This window comes from Ailuropoda melanoleuca, chromosome 5, assembly GCF_002007445.2.
Source record: "Ailuropoda melanoleuca isolate Jingjing chromosome 5, ASM200744v2, whole genome shotgun sequence".
Taxonomy (NCBI): Eukaryota; Metazoa; Chordata; class Mammalia; order Carnivora; family Ursidae; genus Ailuropoda; species Ailuropoda melanoleuca.
In genome coordinates this window covers 1,063,426-1,085,518 of record NC_048222.1, presented here as the reverse complement: position 1 = coordinate 1,085,518, position 22,093 = coordinate 1,063,426, and the positions used below count along the sequence as shown (strand labels likewise).

The window sequence follows — 22,093 nt, the reverse complement described above, 5'->3', positions numbered from 1 at the left end:
CTTGATCCCAGGGTTGTGAGTTTGAGCCCCATGGAGGGGGTAGAGACAACTTAAAAAAAAAAAAAGACACCTGACTTTTATCTCATCTAAATGAATGAATTAGGGAATACAGACTTTTTTTTTAAGGAAAAATAAAAGCTGTTGTAGGAAAAAAGAAATAGGAAATTCTCTTGAGAGTTGTCAGGGGAAATTTTCCATGATATATGCAGGACACAAACATTAAAAACACTGACATTCAAACTCTTCCATCAAAGGATCTTCCCACCTAAGTCATCTGGAATCATGGACTCTCCAAAGCACCTTCTTCATTGCTCCCGTCACATCCTTGTTCCTCAATGTATATATGACAGGGTTGACCATGGGGGTGACAACGGTGTAAAACAGAGAAATGAACTTGCCCTGATCCTGGGAGTAGTTGTTGCTGGGCTGGAGGTAAGCGTAGATGGCCGTGCCATAGAACAGGGAGACCACCGTGATGTGGGACCCGCATGTCCCAAACACTTTCCTCTGGCCTGCAGATGACTTTATTCTTAAGACTGCCCTGACAATCCGCCCATAGGAGACTGTGATTAATGCCACAGGGACGAGGAGAATCATCACACCGACAAAGAAGAGCACAGACTCATTCACAGTGGGGTCAACACAGGCAAGCTTGAGCAGTGGGGGGACCTCACAAAAGAAGTGATCGATTTTATTTCTCCCACAAAATGGTAAAAGGAAGGTGAGCACAGTCTGCAATAAGGAGTTGGCAAAACCAATGACCCACGATGCGGAAGCCATGAGGGCACAGAGACGGGGGTGCATGACCACTGTGTAGTGCAGGGGCCTGCAGATGGCTGCATAGCGGTCAAGTGCCATGACCCCTAAGAGAATGCACTCTGTGCAGCCCAACCCCAGAGAAATGAAGAGCTGAGCCACACAGCCGCCAAAGGAGATAGACTTGTCTGCTCTCCTGAGATGAACCAGGAGCTGCGGGACAGTGCTGGTCGTGTAGCACAGGTCCAGAAAGCTCAGGTTGGAGAGGAAAAAGTACATGGGAGTCTGAAGATGGGGGTCCAGGTGGGACAAGGCAATGATGGTGGTGTTTCCCAGCAGCGTGAACAGATAGAAGATCAGAAGAACCACGAAGAGGACGAGCTCCAGCTGAGGCCGGTCCGAGAAACCCAGCAGGATAAACCCAGTGAAAGAACTGCCATTTTTCTGTTCCATCCTCTGTTAGCACATGTTTCCTGTTAGGACCGAGCGTTTAGCAAGTTTTAAAAGAAATGTTTTAAAAAAAGAAACAGTTGGCGGGGGACAGAGTGTGTATACCATGTCATAAGACATGGCGATGGGGTTTTATCAGTAACTATTTGAATAAATGATGTACTCATTTATATTGACATAGTTTATATCACTATAGGTCCACATAATCACCAAAAATAAATCATTTAATATTTATATAAGAAAAATGAAACAATGGCCCTTGTGTTTGCATCAGTCATAGATACAAAAGGTCTTTCAGTCTGAGCTTAATAAGACTTAAAGTACTATAAATATGTAAATACATTTTAGAGAGAATGTAAATGAGGGGAAAAGAGGGAGAGCAATCAGAAAGAATCAGAAGGAGATCCAGACAGAGGGACAGACATTACTGTAAATACATATCTCATGATTCTACACAATTAAATTTGCACACGCCTCACATACAATAGAATATAATACAACATAGTCTCAAAAATACATTCAGATGCAGGAATTTAAGACCTAGAATGTACTTATGCACAGAATTCAATCACATTCAAAATATCACTACTAGTTCTGCATATAAAATTTTAGCAGAATTGACTCTCTAATATATTTCTAAAAGATACACCTTTTTAATTTGTATGGTAACAAAACAATTAAATGCTCCATATAGGAGAACCTGAAGACAGCACCATCTAAATACAGTGCTTCACTTTTCCCTAAACATGTTTAAAATTACTGTACCAATCTATCAATTTACCAATTTATTTTTTAGCTCCTAAAATTCATTTGTCATTCATAAGTAGAATCAGAACTCTAAAATCTAGTGGCCAACACTTCCCTCTTCGTTCTGCAGATTTCTATTTCACACATTACCAACTAGAGTTTTAAAATTCCTGAAAGAGGTAGGATTATTCCCTATCAACATTCTAATCAGAATAAACATTTTCAAGACTTATCCGATTGTGTAATCTATGTACAAAGTGTAATGCTTTACATCACTTCCTATGATACAATAATTACATAGATAATAACTTAGAGATAAAGACAGATATATTCTCAAAGCAAAAACTGGTCAAAGCACTATAAAGAACACTTTAAATTAGTACAAGGAAAGGCATAAAGAAAAGGATATTTTGGCATTATACAAAATCTTAGACATCTGCCGACATCAGGCTAATTATCACCTTTCTGGAAGCTCTCTTGAAAGGTTAGTGACCCTGGACCCAACGCATGGCCAGCTCTCAGGTGAGTCTGACGACCATTGTCACCCAGCTGCTTAGTACTGCAGAAGCACAGCTCTGTCCCAACCAAACGGACATCGGAGAATGAGTATTCCCGCTCTATCCTGGTCAAATGGTTAGGCATACACTACATTTTTAGTTCTTCTAAGACTTTTAAAATCAGAGTTGGGTTTGATTCTAGACCCACTGATGGGTGAAAGAAATGGTACAAAACTGGCATAAAATAAATGTCCATAAAACCCCAATAGAGAATGTAGTATTTCACACTATTTTATACCTCCTTTAGATTTCCTATAAAGATGTATTCAGTGATATCCACACAAAAAAAGCTATACACAAAAAATTTCTTGATAGAATTAATATATAAAAGTATTTGAGACAGTCTAAATGTGTACAGCAGGGTATATCCCCCGACTCACACCTGCTCAGAAGAGAAAAAAACCAAATCATGGTTCAGTCTCCTGCACACATGCACATACATTTATCTGATAACAGATTGCTGGCATTTTTAAATGTGCCTAAGAGGGGCGCCTGGGTGGCTCAGTCAGTTCAGTGTCTGCCTTCAGCTCAGGCCATGATCTTAGGATCCTGGGATCAGGCCCCATGTTTTGCTCCCTGCTCAATGGGGAGTCTGCTTTTTCCTCTCTCTCTCTGTACCCCCCACCATGCTCATGTGCTCTCTCTCACTCTCTCTCAAGCAGATAAATAAAATCTCAAAAAAAATAAAAATAAAAAATAAATATGCCTAAGAATGGTAGCACTCGCCGTGGTGAAGGAAGGCTAACTCATCCAAGAGAAAAATGAATCCCATCACATACCGTTAGAATATAATAATGATATATTTTAATATTATCATATCAATTAGGACTAAGAAGATAGGTTAGGAAAGATAAAACCCTGATAAAATGAACTTCTGCAAATGATTTGCTGCTTTACAAGATTATATATGTGTGTACTATCAGCTCGTACCAGTCTGAATGGCTAATATTAACATGTCGGGAAATAACAAATGTTGGAGAGGATGTGAAGAAAGTGGAATCCTCTTACACTGTTGGTGGGAATGCAAGCTGGTGCAGCCATTCTGGAAAACAGTATGGAGGTTTCTCAAAAAGTTAAAAATAGGACTACCCTATGACCCAGCAATTGCACTACTAAGTACTTATCCAAAGGATAGAACCATAGTGATTCAAAGGGACACATACACCCCAATGTTTATAGCAGCAATGTCCACAATAGGCAATGTCCACAATAGGCAAACTATGGAAAGAGCCCACATGTCCAATGACAGATGAATGGGTAAAGAAGAGGTATATTATCTGCAACGGAATATTATTCAGCCATCAAAAAAATGAAATCTTACCATTTGCAACAATGTGGATGGAACTAGAGGGTATTATGCTAAGAGAAATAAGTCAGCCAGAGAAAGACAACTATCATTTGATTTCACTCATATGTGGAATTTAAGAAACAAGATAGGATCATAGGGGAAGGGAGGGAAAAATAAAAAAAGATGAAATGAGAGAGGGAGACAAACAATCAGAGACTCTTAACTGTAGGAAACACACTGAGGGCTGCTGGACATTAAGGAGGGCACATGATGTAATGAGCACTGGGTATTGTATAAGACTGATGAGTCACTGAACTCTAACTCTGAAATCAATAATATGGTATATGTTAATTAATTGAATTAAAATAAAATAAAATTTTCAAAAAGATTGTATATATGTGTGTATGTGTGTATATATATATCTTAAGGAATGTTGAATGACTACCTATCTCACCAGTATGAAAATTGATATAATTTTAAGTTGAGAAATAATATCAGAAAAGCAGATGCCCATCAAAAGAGAAAAAAGAATGCGACTGTCTCTGCATGTTACAATTGCTTCCAGTGCCTTCCTGGAGAGCACCCTGGGAAGGAACTAAAATACTTATGACATAGTCTACCATATTACTTCGATTTTTTGTCATTATATTCAGGAAAATTATTATCCTTTAGTGACACTGCATATGGGAAAGACCAGGCTGTGCATTGCCTTCTCCCATTGAGTCTCAAGAGCATGTTCTGCTGACCTGGGTCACTTTGTTCCCTCCCTCCTCCCATCCCGGGCATCCGTCCCTCTCCAATCTGTGTGCCCCGACTCAGAGTGCAATCTTGTGAGACAAAGAATGTTTGCACTGATGTTAATGAGAAATTTCATTTCATCTCTTTCTGCGAATTGTGTAATTAGATTAAGAACCATCATCTATGTGTAGGTAAGCGTCAAAAGTCTGAATGCAGCAAGAGACATTGATTAAGAAAAACTGTGTAAATAATTCTGGCTGGAAATATGCTAGGTAAGGAGCACAGAATGGTGTCCCTAGTAACTATTGTGATATAATATGGTACAGGGAAATGCAGTTACAAATCCACACATAAATTATGACTTTGCATAAAGAAAAATTAATACTTCAAAAAAGCACAGGTAGTGTTCTATGGGAAAAAAGTTATAAGGTAAAATAAAAAATAGATTCCACAAAAAAAGATGGATTTCTATGTAATGATTACCATAAAAAAGAATATAATGGGGGCACCTGGGTGGCACAGCGGTTAAGCTTCTGCCTTAGGCTCAGGGCGTGATCCTGGCGTTATGGGATCGAGCCCCACATCAGGCTCCTCCGCTATGAGCCTGCTTCTTCCTCTCCTACTCCCCCTGCTCGTGTTCCCTCTCTCGCTGGCTGTCTCTGTCTCCATCGAATAAATAAATAAAATCTTTAAAAAAAAAAAAAAGAATATAATGGGAAACGATATCTCACAAGAACACAATTTTATAATAATTAAGAGAAAAGACATCAAATGAAAGAAGTTAAGAGCCATTACCATAAGTGTTCAATGCAGACATACAAGTCTACAAATTTTAGTGGAATAATACATGTTTCCATAAAACAAGATGCTCGGGATGCAAATTACACATTTTAAAGACCAAAGACCTCAAGATAATGTCTGTATTGATAATGCCTGTATTTCAAATATGTAACCTTCACTGATATATTTGACATAAAAACTCTGCCCTATCCAATTCCTGAATGATCCTGAAAGAGTGTTGGCAGAGGTAAGAATGAATCGCTATTGCTTTAGTAACGCTCTGTCCCCTAGGTCTGAGCTGACCCAGATCTACCAGAACAGCCCCCGAGGACAATGCAGGATGAGCTGATGAGGGGAATGCAGCTGTCACAACACAGGAAATGACAGGTCTAATGAACATGGACAGTGTTTCCAGCAGGTTCCACGGGAGAAGAGGATCAAGTAGGATTTCCCCTGCATGTGGTTTGTTCAGGGAATGCTCTCAGGAGAAAGGGGGTGAGGGAACAAAACAGAGCAGAGAACGTTGCTAAGCAAGGATGTGGGCTCAGGTGGAATATAGCCCGAGCCCGATCCCCTAAGAAGCGGGACAGAACTCTCCCACACAAGCAGCCATCGGTGCTGGTGGAAACCCCGCGTCCTCGCTGTCTGATACCGTAGCCGCTACCCGCATGTCACCACCTGCGCATTTAAAACGTCCTCGCTGAGAAACTGAATTTTGTATTTTATTTAATGCTAATTAATTTAAATGTAAGTGACTTCCCGTGGCTACTTACTCCCATATTGGACAGCCCAGCTCTGGAGCATGAACTGCGGCAGATTTCGTCCTGCCTTGGCATTCGTCCTGCATTGGCAGCCTTTTGTCTTCCTCAGGAGTCTGTCACGGGCTGTGAGCTGCCCCCACCCTGTTCCTGAGACCCCCTGGCACAGTCGCTCCCCTTCAGCTGAGGGCCAATGTCTGAGAAGGGAATGGCTCTGAACCCTGCAGCCTGTATTCCTAACACATCGGGCAGGGATCGGAGCAGCAGCCAGGGAAAGAGCGTCTGAGCAGGACACCGACAGCATCATGCAGGAGTCCATTCCCGATCCTGTGCGAGGAGACAAGGACGGAGCCCAGTGTCCAAACAGAGAAGCACTGAGACAATAGTCACAACGTAGAACTCCCCTGTTGTATTTACGACATAGCATGTTTAAAATTCCACAATATTTTAGATAATTTGGTAATGCATAAGGGAGAAAATGAAGATTAAGAAATAATAAACAGTGAGAATGAGTTTTATGCATAGAGAACAAACATTATTAAATTTCACAGACAATAAGGATCAATGGGAAAGCGGGGAATACAGAGTCTAATACTATTACACATATGCACATTCTCTTATTCTATTACTGAAGGGCATATTTTATTACCACTAAATATGCATATTTAAATTATTTTCCACATGTTCATACACAGCTATAATGAATGTACTAGAGTAGAATGAAATGTCTGTGAAGGACCCAATGGAGTCTATAATGAACAATTTAATTTAGTTCTTGTATTTGGTGAACCTCCACTGTCTGTTTCTTTAGATAATGGACCATATATGTGAACAAATACAGCTTTACAATTGCAGCTGAAAAGAAACTATCAGTTCCTAAAGCAGAGACGGAGTTCCATTTCACTCACCTTTGTTCACCTTCTCCGCGGGTTCTAGCTAGTTCCCTACCTCCTTTTCAAGTCACTGCCTAAACACAGGACTGGGATTGGCACTTGGACATGTAGAATCCGACGTATGCAGGAAATGCAAAGGTTGGCTACACCAGCACTGGCTTATCCATAGATTTTTCCTAAACGAAAGGACGCTTCTCAAGATGACTTCACACGTCTTCAGGTGGACAGAGATGTGCACTTTGCCTCTAGGACGTAGGAGATGAAGGCAATAGCAAACTCTCACAATGGTTTCCCAAATGTAATGACCTGCCTGGAGACAGTGAGACCCTCATGAGCACAGGAGAGGGTGCTGTGACCCTCGGCTGTGGCTGGGCTGACGCTGAGAACCAAATGTGTTTCCCTGGCTGACGTCTCTGGGGAGCAGACGCCCCACACTGTTAATGAGCCCCTGTCACTGAGCTGTCCAGAGATGACAGTCCTCAGGGAGAATGAAGATCAAGGACAATACCAGAGGAGACCTCATCTGTCTCTTTTGTTTTTTCACATATTTCACAGAGGACAAATACCTCCCTAGACCTCCCCAGCTACCTTAGTCTCATTTGTGAATGTCCCAGATGTTTTACAAAACACCGAACAATTTTTTGGTCATAACTGCTCAAATTTTACATGTAAATAGATAAGAGTCCCTTCAGTTACTTAAATTTAAATGTAAATATGTGAATAAATTCTTAATTTCATTTCATTCATAGCCAGCATATGGATTACAAACCTTATTATTAGGCACATTCTTATCTTTACCGTGAATATAAAGGAGGGCAACCAAATTCAACCAAGCTTCTTTTTTTTTTTTAGATTTTATTTATTTATTTGAGGGAGAGATAATGAGAGAGAGAGAGCATGAGAGGAAGATGATCAGAGGGGGAAGCAGACTCCCTGCCGAGCAGGGACCCCCCAATTCGGGACTTGATCCCCGGACTCCAGGATCATGACCTGAGCTGAAGGCAGTCGCTTAACCAACTGAGCCACCCTTGTGCCCTCTATGAAACTTCCAATACCGCTAAGGGAAAACAAAATCTCGTATCGTCTAGAACACTGACCAGTTAATATTGATAGGGTTTATTATTATTATTATTATTATTATTATTATTATTATGTTCAATTAACCAACATGCAGTTCATCATTACTTTTGATGTAGTGTTCAATGATCCATTAGTTGCATCTAACACCCAGCACTCATCACAACACGTGCCCTCCTTAATACCCATTAGATTTTAATGAGGTACTCACAATTTAAAAATTATCTCTTTTTAATTAGCCTTTGCATTTAAGTTCCAAATGGTTTTGACTTTACCAGGATAATTAAAATAATCACTACAGAAAAATGGAAGGAAGTTGATGGGTGGTTTGTAGCTGTTTCTCCTAGATCTGTACTTCCAGCTTCATTAATCATGTTCGGCCTAAAGAGACAAACTACTTTCTGCTACAAACATTCTTACATTTGTATTTTCTCACTTATTCCCAGACCAGTTAGCTGCCATCCTGAGACTTAGAGGGAGAACTGGCAAGGACACTACACTGTGGGAGTCCTGAAGAGGGAGGGAAACACAGATCTGCTATTAATGCTTTGCATCCCAGGCCCCAGTCACTCCCAGGCTTACACACTCAAGTTGCTTTGATAATAGTGTGGCCTTATCTAGTGATGCTGACCCACACTCACATCCCTAGATGCAATATTATCTAGGACAATATTCGGTCACCTGCCCCAAGACACGCATATAAGATCACTCCACAATAGCGTCATTGGTATTAACAAAACCTGGACAAATTCAAATGCCCCCCGACAGTAAAATGTCTAAATCTGGCCTGTTCATATAGAAGGGTACTCTACAGCAGGGTGAATAAAACCACAGCAAGACAAATCGAAACAAATTTTTCACACAAAATGCTGAGGCAAGGATGCAAGTTAGAAAATAATCAATCCGAGGGGGGCAAGATAGCAGCAGAGTGGGGGACCTCGTTTCATCTGGTCCCTCGAATTCAGCTGGATATCTATCAACCCGTCTGAACATTCATGAATTCAACCTGCGATGTAAGAAGCTCTATCTGGATCTCTGCACGCAGAAAAATGACTGCTTTTGCAAGGTAGGGAGTGCGGAATCTTGACTCTTCCGGGGAAATATCAGAAGATCAATGGAGAGGGGTGGGAATGTCCATAAACCAGCCACTAGAAAGTGATGTAACACCGGAGCAAAAAATGGAGCCTTAGAAATCTGCTCCAGTGAGAGACATCCTTTCTGAAATGGGCTCGGGGGTGAATAGGGCAGAATTCTAGGTGGATCATTGTGCTCTCAGGATTCCAGGAGACTCGGAAAGGATGGGGGAGCCTGAACGGATAGAGTGCCCGAGCAGTGGAGTGGGGAGACTGGTTATGGTCAAAGAGTCTAGAAGGGACTCTCAGCTCCGGTCACCACAAACCACGAGCCAGGCTGGTATACCGGGAGTCTGCTCTCTGTCTGAGCACCCTGAGAAAGGCTAGAAGGTGCAGGCTGTTTAACATCCCAGGGAAGATATAGAACGGCTTGCACCCATGACAGGGCAACAGCTCTCAGGGCGGTGTGGCCCATGAAAGGACACTGGGGCAGCCCCCAGCCATGAGCTGGGAGCCGTGGAAGAGGGTGCCCATGCGAGCCCATGGCTGATCGCAATTGCAAAGTCACAAAGTGCAGAGACACTCAAGGTTCCCTGAACTCCCCCAGGAGAGGTGCCACAGGCACAAATAGCAGTAGTCTGTGGAGTTTCATACACACAGAAATGGAGACGGTTTGACCTGGAGGATTTATTGAAGAAAGGGGAACATGACCTTGCAGCTCTGGGCCAGAGATTCACGCATGGCCATATTTGCCTTTTAAAGAGAAGCAGAAAGTCACCAGGGAACAAAAGCCACATGGAGGACCTGTTCACATTAAGCCCATCCCTGTGACAAGGGGTGGGGCAACTCCACCCAGGCAAAGAGCCTGAGAAGGCAACCTGCAGACCCCTCCCCCAGAAGAAAGACTGGAAGAACAGGAGAACGAAAAGCGTATTTCCCACGGGACTGTAAAACTCCAGCAACAAGGGAAAATAATATAGGGAGCTCCAGGTGTTGCCTCATGACTCATTTACACTTCAGGCTAAAATATTACATTTCTTTTTTGTTTCTTTTCTTTTTCCTCTCCTTCCCCCCCCCCCCGTTACCATTTCAAATAGATTCTTATTTCTCAACTTATGGTTTTAAATCGCTTTTTAACTTTCTTTTCACATCTCCGTATTATAGATTTATGGCCCATAGTAGCCCGTTTTTCAGTCTATTCAATTTTATTTTGATATATATATACATACGTTCTGATTTCTTTGCAATTTTGGGATATAGTGTCTTCTAGCACACAGACCAAAGATCAATCAGGAACAGGAAGATCACCCTGCTTTGTCCACCCTGAGAGATTATAATCTCGGCCCCCTCCCCTTTTTTAAATTGTTTTGGATCATCTTGGCTTTGTTTATGTATCTGTGGTAGCTTCCGACCACTTCAGATTTGTTCTAGGGAGCATTTTGTTTTGGTTGTTCTTGATATATTGGACTGTGTTCATTTGCTCAATCATCCCTCGACAGAATGACTAGGAGGAAGAATTCTCAACAAAGAAAACAACCTGAGACAATGTCTTCTGCCACAGAACTAATGCATATGGGTATAAGCAAGATGTCAGAGATAGAACTCAGGATAGCAATCATAAAGTCAAGTGCTAGGCTTAAAAAAAAAATCATTAGTGACAATATAGAATCTCTAAGAGTGGAATTCCGGTCTAATCAGGCCAAACTAAAAAATGCTATGAATGAGATGCAGTCTAAACTGCATACTCTAAACTCCAGGGTAAATGAGGCAGAAAAGAGAATCAGTGATCTAGAAGATAAGTTGATGTAAAGGAAGGAAACTGAGGAAAGGAGAGATAAGCCAGTAGTAGCCCCTGAAAATAGACTTAGCTTAATGATGCCATGAAACGTTCCAATGTCAGAATTATTGAGATTCCCGAGGGGGTGGGTGGAGAGAGAGAGAGGACTAGAAGGTATATTTCAGCAAATCATAGCTGAGAACACCCCTAATTTGGTGAAGGAAACAAACATTGCTGTCCAAGAGGCAGAGAGGACCCCTCCAAAATCAATAAAAATACATCAACACTCCAACATATAAGAATGAAGCTCGCAAATCTTACAGCCAAAGAATCTATCCTGAGAATAGCTAGGGAGAGGAGTTTCCTTATATATGCAGGGAAAACATCAGACCTATCCATAGGGACTTGGCAAGCCAGAAAGGGCTGGCAAGACATATTCAGGGCACTAAATGAGAAGAACCTTCAGCCAAGAATACTTTATCTGGCAAAGGCTGTCATTCAGAACAGATGGAGAGATAAAGAGCTTCCAGGACAGAGAGAAACTAAAAGAATACGTGACCACCAAGCCAGCCCTGCAAGAAATATTAAGGGGTATTCTATACGCAAAGAGAGACCCCAAGAGTCACAGTGACCAGAAAGAAACAGAAACTCTATAGAAAGGGGTACTTTATAGGCAATACAAGGGCACTAAATTCACATCTTTCAATAGTTACTCTGAATGTAAATGGGCTGAATGTGCCTATGAAAAGAAACAGGGTTTCAGATTGGATAAAAAAGCAGGACCCATCCATAACGCTGTCTACAAGAGACTCATTTTGAACCTAGAGACACCTCCAGATTGAACGTGAGGGGATGGAGGACCATTTAACATGCCAATGGACCTCCAAAGAAGGCTGGGGTAGCAATGCTCATATTAGACAAATTAGATTTGAAACCAAAGACTAGTAAGAGATGTAGAGGGACACTATATCATACTTAGAGGGTCTATCCAACAAGAAGATCTAACAATTGTAAATATCTATGCCCCCAACATGGGAGCAGCCAATTATATAAACCAATTAATAACCAAAGTAAAGAAACATATTGATAATAATACATTAATAGTGGGAGACCTCAATACTCCACTTACAGCAACGGACATATCATCTAAGCAGACGATCAACAAAGAAACAAGAGCTTTGAACAACACATTGGACTAGGTGGACTTCGTACATGTATTCAGAACATTTCATCCTAAAACAACAGAATACTCAGTCTTCTCAAGTGCACATGGAACTTTATCCAGAATAGACCACATACCAGGTCACAAATTAGGTCTCAACTGATACCAAAAAATTGAGATTATTCCATGCATATTTTCAGACCACACTGCCGTGAAACTGGAGCTCAACCACAAGACAAAATTAGGAAGGAATTCAAACACTTGGAGGTTAAAGAGCATCCTGCTAAAGAATGAATGGGTCAACCAGAAAATTAAAAAAGAACTTAAACAATTCATGCAAAACAATGAAAATGAAAACACATCGCTTCATAACCTAAGGGATACTGCAAAGGCTGTCTTTAGAGGGAAGTACATAGCCATCCAAGCCTCTCTCAAAATATTAGAAAAATCCCAAATGCACAAGCTAACCTTACACCTAAAGGAGCTGAAGAAAGAACAGCAAATAAAACCTAAACCAACCAGGAGAAGAGAAATAATAAAGATTAGAGCAGAAATCAAGGAAACAGAAACCAAAAAAACAGTAGGACAGATCAATGACACCAGAAGCTGGTTCTTGGAAAGAATTATTAAGATGGATAAACCTCTGGCCAGACTCATACAAAAGAAGAGAGAAAGAACCCAAAGTAATAAAATCATGAATGAAAAGGGAGAGATCACAACCAATACCAAAGAAATAGAGACAATTATTACAACTTATTACCAGCAGCTATATGCCAAAAAAACTAAGCAATCTGGAAGAAATGGATGCATTCCTGGACTTACAAACTACCAAGGCTGAAATAAGAAGAAATAGATAATCTGAACAGACCAATAACCAGCAAGGAAATTGAAACAGTAATCAAAAACGTCCCAAAAAACAAGTCTGGGGCCAAGTGGCTTCCCAGGGGAATTCTACCAAACATTTAAAGAAGAAATAATACCTAGTCTACTGAAGCTGTTTCAAAAAAATAGAAATGGAAGGAAAACTCCCAAACTCGTTCTATGAGGCCAGCATTACCCTGATCCCAAAATCAAAGACCCCATCAAACAGGAGAATTTCAGACCAATATCCCTGATGAACATGGATGCCAAAATTCTCAACAAGATCCTAGCCAATAGGGTCCAACATACATTAAAAGGATTATCCACCACAACCAGGTGGAATTTATTCCTGGGATGAAAGGGTGGTTCAACATTTGCAAATCAATCAACGTGATAGGTCACATTAACAAAAGAAGAGACAAGAAGCATATGACCCTCTCAATTGATGCAGAGAAATCATTTGACAAAATACAGCATTCTTTCCTGATTAAAACTCTTCAAAGTATAGGGATAGAGGGAACATACCTCAATATTAACAAAGCCATCTATGAAAAGCCCACAGCAAATATCATTCTCAATGGAGAAAAACTGAGAGCTTTTCCACCTTTTCCCTTAAGATCAGGAACACGACAGGAATGCCCACTCCCACCACTTTTGTTCAATGTAGTACTGGAAGTCCTAGCCTCAGCAATCAGACAACACAAGGAAATAAAAAGCATTCGAATTGGCAAAGAAGAAGTCAAACTCTCTCTCTTTGCAGATGACACGATACTTTATGTGGAAAACCCAAAAGACTCCATCCAGAAAACTACCAGAACTCATTCAGCAATTCAGCAACATGGCAGGATACCAAATCAATGCACAGAAATCAGTTGCATTTCTGTACACTAACAATGAGACTGAAGAAAGAGAAATTAAGGAATTGATTCCATTTACAATAGCACCAAAACCATAAGATACCATTTTTTAAGGTTATCAATAATGTAATACAAAACACAGATGAATACTATGAAGGAAAAGAAACCTATATACCTATATCACCAATGAATATAGATGCAAAACTTCTCAACAAAATACTAGCAAACCAAATTCAACAAATCATTAAAAGGTTCATACACCTGATCAAGAGGGATTTATACTAGGGATACAGGATGAGCCAACATACACAGGTCAGCAAATGTGATACACCACATTAGTAGACTGGAAGATAAAAATCATATGATTATCTCAATAGTTGCAGAAAAGCATTTAACCAAGCACAACATTTTTTCATGGTAATCACACTTGACAAATTAGGTGTAGAAGGAATGTGCCTCAAATAATGAAAGCCATATATGACAAACCCACGGCTAAAAGATGCAAAGGCACAGGTTGGAAGCTTTTCTTCTAAGATCAAAAACAAGACAAGGATGCCCACCCTCACTACTCTTATTAAACATGGACTGGAAGTCCGAGCTGATTAATTAGGCAAGAAAATAAATAAATGGCATCCCAAACCAAAAAGAAGTATAAACTTCTTCGTTTATAAATGATAAGATCTCATATAGAGAAAATCCTAGACACCACAAAAAAACTGTTAGAACTAATCAACAAGTTAAGTAAAGTTGCAAACAGAAACTCAACATACAGAAATGAATTGCTTTTCTATATAATAGCAACAAAATATATGAAAAGTTTTTTTTCATCCCATTCATGATAGCATCGAAAACAATAAAACACTTAGAAATAATTTAAACCAACGAGATTAAAGATCTATACCCTCGGTGGCATAGTCAGTTGGGTGTCCAACTCCTGTTTTCACCTCAGGTTATGATCTCGGGGTTGCAAGATCGAGCCCTGTGTCGGGCTCCGCGCTCAGAACAATGTCTGCTTGAAATTCTCTCCCTCTACCCCTCCCCTCCATGCACACACTCTCTCTCTAAAATAAAATAAGTATAATCTTAAAAAAACATACAAAATAAAATAAAATATCCTGCTTTCATGAATTGAAAGAATTAATACAGCTAAAATGTCCACACTCATCAAAACCATTACAGATTTAATGCAATCCCTACCAAAATTTGAATGGCATTTTTCACAGATCTAGAAAAAACAATCCTAAAATCTGTATGGATCCCCAATTGCCAAAGCCACCTCAACAAAGAAGAACAACGCAGGAGGCATCCCACTTCATGATTCAAGCTATATTATAAAGCTCTAGTAATCAAAACAGTATGGTACTGGCTGAAGAAATAGACACAAACACCAAAGGAACAGAATGAAGAGCCCAGACATAAACCCACCCTTTAAGACCACTAATATTTGACAAAAGAGTCAAGAATATTTGTGGGGAAACATAGTCTCCTTAATAAATGGTCCTAGGAAAATTGGATAACTACATGAAAAGAAATGAAATTGGAGCTTTATATTACACGGCTCACAAAAATTACCTTGAAATGGATTAAGATGTAAACATAAGCCCTGAAATTGTAAAATTCCAGAAGACAACATAGAGGAAAGATTCTTGACAATGGACACATTGAGAGTTACGAAGAGTGTTCTAGCATTATCCTGTCTATAAGCACAGCCCATTTTTAGTGATCCAAATTTTTTTTTAAATTTTATTTTATTATATTATGTTAATCACCATACAGTACATCCCCAGATTCCGATGTAAAGTTTGATGCTTCATTAGTTGCGTATAACACCCAGTGCACCATGCAATACGTGCCCTCCTTACTACCCATCACCAGTCTATCCCATTCCCCCACCCCCTCCCCTCTGAAGTCTTCAGTTTGTTTCTCATAGTCCATAGTCTCTCATGTTTCATTCCCCCTTCTGATTACCCCCCTTTTCTTTATCCCTTTCTTCCCCTACCGATCATCCTAGTTCTTATGTTCCATAGATGAGAGAAATCATATGATAATTGTCTTTCTCTGCTTGACTTATTTCACTTAGCATTATCTCCTCCAGTGCCGTCCATGTTGCAGCAAATGTTGAGAATTCGTTCTTTCTGATAGCTGAGTAATATTCCATTGTATATATGGACCACAGCTTCTTAATCCAGTCATCTGTTGAAGGGCATCTCGGCTCCTTCCATGATTTGGCTATTGTGGACAATGCAGCTATGAACATTGGGGTGCATATGGCCCTTCTCTTTACTACGTCTGTATCTTTGGGGTAAACACCCAGTAGTGCAATGGCTGGGTCATAGGGTAGTTCAATTTTTAACTTTTTAAGGGACCTCCACACTGTTTTCCAGAGTGGCTGTACCAACTTGCATTCCCACCAACAATGTAGGAGGGATCCCCTTTCTCCACATCCTCTCCAACAATTGTTGTTTCTTGCCTTGTCTATCTTTGCCATTCTAACTGGCGTAAGGTGGTATCTCAGTGTGGTTTTGATTTGAATTTCCCTGATGGCTAATGATTTTGAACATTTTTTCATGTGTCTGTTAGCCATTTGTATGTCTTCATTGGAAAAGTGTCTGTTCATATCTTCTGCCCATTTTATGATTTGTTTATTTGTTTCTCGTGTATTGAGTTTGAGAAGTTCTTTGTAGATCTTGGATACCAGTCCTTTATCTGTGGTGTCCTTTGCAAATATATTCTCCCATTCCGTGGGCTGTCTCTTAGTTTTTTTGACTGTTTCCTTGGCTGTGCAGAAGCTCTTTATCCTGATAAAGTCCCATAAGTTCATTTTATCTTTTATTTCTCTTGCCTTTGGAGATGTGTCGTGAAAAAGGTTGCTCTGGCCGATGTCATAGAAGTTGTTGCCTATGTTCTCCTCTAGAATTTTGATGGATTCCTGTCTCACATTGAGGTCTTTCATCCATTTGGAGTTTATTTTTGTGTATGGTGTGAGAGAGTGGTCAAGTTTCATTCTTTTGCATGTAGCTGTCCAATTTTCCCAGCACCATTTATTGAAGAGACTGTCTTTTTTCCACCGGATGTTTTTTCCTGCTTTATCAAAGATTAGTTGCCCAAAGAGCCGAGGGTCCATTTCTGGGTTCTCTATTCTGTTCCATTGGTCGATGTGTCTGTTTTTGTGCCAGTACCATGCTGTCTTTGTGATCACAGCTTTGTAGTACAGCTCGAAATCCGGCATTGTGATGCCCCCAGCTTTGTTTTTCCTTTTCAACAGTTCCTTGGAGATTCGGGGCCTTTTCTGGTTCCATACAAATTTAAGGACTATTTGTTCCAGTTCTTTGAAAAATGTCCTCGGTATTTTGATCGGGATAGCATTGAAAGTGTAGATTGCTCTGGGTAGTATGGACATTTTAACTATGTTAATTCTTCCAATCCATGAGCATGGAATATTTTTCCATCTTTTTATGTCTTCCTCAATATCTTTCAAAAGTGATCTATAGTTTCTAGGATATAGGTCCTTTACGTCTCTGGTTAAGTTAATTCCAAGGTAACGTATGGTTTTTGGTGTTATTGTAAATGGGATGGATTCCCTAATTTCTCTTTCTTCAGTCTCGTTATTCGTGTATAGAAATGCAACTGATTTCTGGGCATTGATTTTGTATCCTGCCACCTTACTGAATTGTTCTATAACTTCTAATAGTTTGGGAGTGGATTCCTTTGGGTTTTCCATATAGAGTATCATGTCATCTGCAAAGAGAGACAGTTTGACTTCTTCTTTGCCGATTTGGATACCTTTGATCCCTTTTTGTCTTCTGATTGCTGTTGCAAGGACTTCTAGTACTATGTTGAATAATAGTGGCGAGAGTGGGCATCCTTGTCGTGTTCCTGATCTTAAGGGAAAGGCTTCCAGCTTTTCCCCATTGAGAATAATGCTTGCAGTAGGCTTTTCATAGATGGCTTTTATGAGATTGAGAAATGTACCCTCTATTCCTACACTCTGAAGGGTTTTAATCAGGAAAGGATGCTGTATTTTGTCAAATGCTTTTTCTGCATCAATTGAGAGGATCATATGGTTCTTGAGTCTTTTCTTGTTGATATGATGTATCACATTGATTGATTTGCGAGTGTTGAACCATGCTTGCATCCCAGGTATGAATCCCACTTGGTCATGATGGATAATCCTTTTAATGTACTGTTGGATTCTATTAGCAAGGATCTTGTTGAGGATTTTGGCATCCATATTCATTAGAGAAATCGGTCTGTAATTCTCCTTTTTGAGGGGGTCTTTGCCTGGTTTGGGGATCAAGGTAATATTAGCCTCATAGAATGAGTTTGGTAGCCAGTGATCCAAATTTTAACCAGAGCCTGAATATGTCACCAAAAGCACTATCAACAACAGCAAAAATGAATAAGAGGGTTTACAACAAGCTAAAAAGCTTCTGCACGGTAAAAGAAACAATCAACAAAATGAAAAATCAACCTATAGTATGGGAGAAAATATTTATACATCATCTACATGATAAGGGGATAATATCCAAAATGTATAAGGAACTCAGGCAACTCAAGAGCATAAAAACAAACAATAACATTTTTTTCAAAAGAAAGAGGTACTGAACGGATATTTTTCCAAAGACATACAAAGGGCAATTAGATGCATAAAAGGTATTCCATATCACTAATCATCAGGAAAATGCAAACCCAAACCACAATCAGATATCACCTGTTAGAATGGCTCTCATCAAAAAGACAAAAGATAACAAAAGTAGGTGAGGGAACACTTGGGCACAGTTGGTGGGAATGTAAACTGATACAGCCTCTATGGGAAGCAGTTCAGAGGTTCCTCAAAAAATTAACAGTGGAACTGCTATTGTATCCAGCAACCAACTTCTAGGTACACATCCAAAGGAAATGAAATCAGGATATCAGAGATATACTCCCTCCCATATTCACTGCAGCATTATTCACAATGACCAAGAATGGAAACAACCTAAGTTCACTCAGATGAATGGACAAAGAGGATGTAACATAAGTATCTGAAGGAATATTATTCAGCCAGGAGAAGGAAGGATACCCTGCCGTGTGTGACAACACAGATGGACCTCGAGGGCATTATGCTAAGTGGAACAAGTCAGGAGAGGAAGACAAATACTATGGGATCTCTCATAACTCTGGGATCCAGAAAAGCCGGACCTGCAGATACAGAGAGTAGAATGGTGTGACCAGGGGCTGGGGGCGGGGGGAGCGGGAGATGTTGGACCAGGGGTACCAGCTGCCAGTTACGACATGAGTAAGTCCTGAGGATTTAATGTACAAACTGGTAGTTATAGTTCATATTATTGTATTATAGACTTGAAAGTTGCCAAGAGAGCAGATTTTAAAATTTCTCACACGAAGAAGATATTGTAATTATGTGATGTGATAGAGGTATTAAGTAACACTATCTTGGCAAAAAATACATTACATATATATATATATATAATATAATTTCATTGTATTTAGAATATATTTATGTGTAAAGAATATATATATAGACATTTTATGCTCTCTTCTCTCTAAAGCAAATAAATAAATAAATAGTTAATAAATAATAAGGGCACCTGGGTTGTTCAGTTGGTTAAGTGCCTGCCTTTAGCTCAGGTCATGATCCCGGGGTCCTTGGATCGAGCTCTCTGTAGGGATCCCTCTCCCTCTGTAACTCTCCCTGCTTGTACTTACACCCTCTCTCTCTCTGTTGAATAAACAATCAATCAATCAATCAATCTTTAAAAAGGAGGGGGCGCCTGGACGGCACAGTCAGTTGAGTGTTTGACTCTTGGTGTTGGCTCAAGTAGTGATATCAGGGCCATGAGATGGAACCCCGCTTCAGGCTCCATGCTCAGCTCAGAGTCTGCTTAATTTTCTCTCTCACACTCCCTCTGCACCTCCCCACCCCCACTCTCTCTCTCTCTAAAATAGATACATAAATCTTAAAAAAAAAAAAAAGACACAGAATACTAAACAACTTCATTCTCAAAAGATGTTGAAACTATCCTCAGTGGATTCAGAGAAAGGGGAACCCTCTTACACTGTTTGTGGGAATGCAAACTGATGCAGCCATTCTGGAAAACAGTATGGAGGTTCCTCAAAAAGTTAAAAATAGGACTACCCTATGACCCAGCAATTGCACTACTAGGTATTTATCCAAAGGATAGAAACATAGTGATTCAAAGGGACACATACACTCCATTGTTTATAGCAGCAATGTCCACAATAGCCAAACTGTGGAAAGAACCCAGATGTCCACTGACAGATGAATGGGTAAAGAAGAGGTGGTATATATACAATGGACTATCAGCCATCGAAAACGATGAAATCTTGCCATTTGCAATGACATGGATGGAACTGGAGGGTATTGTGCTAAGCGAAATAAGTCAGTCAAAGAAAGACAAATATCATATGATGTCACTCATATGTGGAATTTAAGAAACAAAACAGGATCATAGGGGATGGGGAGGAAAAATGAAATGAGATAAAAACAGAGACGGAAGCAAATCGTAAGAAATCTTAAGTATAAGGAACACAGTGAGGATTGCTGGAGGGGAGGGGAGTGGGGGGGGTTGAGGTAACTGGGTGATGGGCATTAAGGAGGGCACATAAAGTGATGAGGACTGGGTGTGAAACTAATAATACACTATATATTAACTAGATTGAATTTAAATTTAATAAACTATTAGAATGAGCCCAAATATTAGCTCCATGATCCCATATACGTTGGTTATGAATGAAATTAAGAATTTATTCATGTATTTCCATTTAAAATCCAGTAGCTAAATGGATTTTATCTATTCTTTTTAATTTTTATTTTGTTATATTAGGACTTTTATCTATTTATATGTGAATATTTGGGCAGTTGTAAAGTAAAAAATCTTAGATGTTTTATAAAACATCTGGGACATTCACAGATGAGACTAAGGTAGTTGGGGAGGTCTAGGGAGTTATTTGTCCCCTGTCAAATATGTGAAATAATAAAAAAGACAGATGAGGTCTCCTCTGGCTTTGTCCTTGATCTTCATTCTCCCTAAGGACTGCCAGTGACAGGGGCTCATTAACAGTGTGGGGCGTCTGCTCCCCAGAGACGTCAGCCAGGGAAACACATTTGGTTCTCAGTGTCAGCCCAGCCACAGCGCAGTGTCACAGCACCCTCTCCTGTGCTTATGAGGGTCTCACTGTCGCCAGGCAGGTCATTACATTCAGGAAACCATAGTGAGAGTTTGCTATTGCCTTCATCTCCTACGTCCTAGAGGCAAAGTGCACATCTCTGACCACCTGAAGACGCATGAAGTCATCATGAGAAAACAGCCTTTTGTTTAGGAACAATTCAGGGATAAGCCGGTGCTGGTGTAGCCAACCTTTGCATTTACTGCATACATCGGATTCTACATGTCCCAGTGCCAATCCCAGTCTTGTGTTTAGGGAGTGACTTGAAAAGGAGGTAGGGAACTAGCTAGAACCCGCAGAGAAGGCGAACAAAGGTGAGTGAAATGGAACTTGGTCTGTGCGTAGCTTTAGGAACTGGTAACTTTATTTTCAGCTGCAATTGCTCTTGAAGCGGAAGAGAGGCATCGGTTTGCACGGACGGGCACTGTGGAAAGGGACGGACTGTGGGGGAGTCACCTGATATAAGAACGAATTTAATTGTTCCTTATCGACTCCACCGAGTTGTTCTCGGACATTTCATTGTACTGTAGTACTTTCATTATACCTGGGTGTGCGCGTGTAGAAATAATTTAAATATGCATATTTAGTGGTAATGAAATGTACCCTTTATGCATACGTGTAAAAGTACTAGACTGTGTACTTCCATGCTTTCCTATTGGTTCTTATTGTCTGTGAAATTAGATAATATTTGTTCTCTATGCATAAAACTCATTGCCAGTATTAATAGTTTCTAAATGGTCATTTTCTCCCTTATGAGTTACCAAAATATCTAAAATATGTATGGAGTTTTAAAAACGCTATGTTGAAAATACAAGAGGGAAATTCCATTTTGTACGTATTGTGTCAATGCATCTCTACTTTGACATTAGTGCTAATCATTGATATTTCATGTGATTACAAATAACAATCTGAAGAAAAAACGTGGGAAGAAACCTGAATGTTTAGTTAACTGATGAATTAGACAAATGACAAGGGCTGTGTGTGTGTGTGTGTGTGTGTGATTGCACTGAGGTGATGTGTAAGGGACACTGGGCTCCGTCCTTGTCTCCTCGCACAGGATCAGGAATGGACTCCTGCATGATGCTGTCGGTGTCCTGCTCACACGCTCTTTCCCTGGCTGCTGCTCCGATC

General features: G+C 40.1%; 1 protein-coding gene across 1 annotated transcript; it reads right to left on the bottom strand.

Annotated features, from left to right (window-relative positions):
• Positions 1-270: 270 nt before the first annotated feature.
• LOC100474093 (putative olfactory receptor 2B8) lies at positions 271-1,224 on the bottom strand. Its single transcript, XM_002931096.4, is given in 1 exon segment — positions 271-1,224. A coding segment is annotated over 1 exon segment (954 nt).
• Between the last annotated feature and the right edge of the window lie 20,869 nt (positions 1,225-22,093).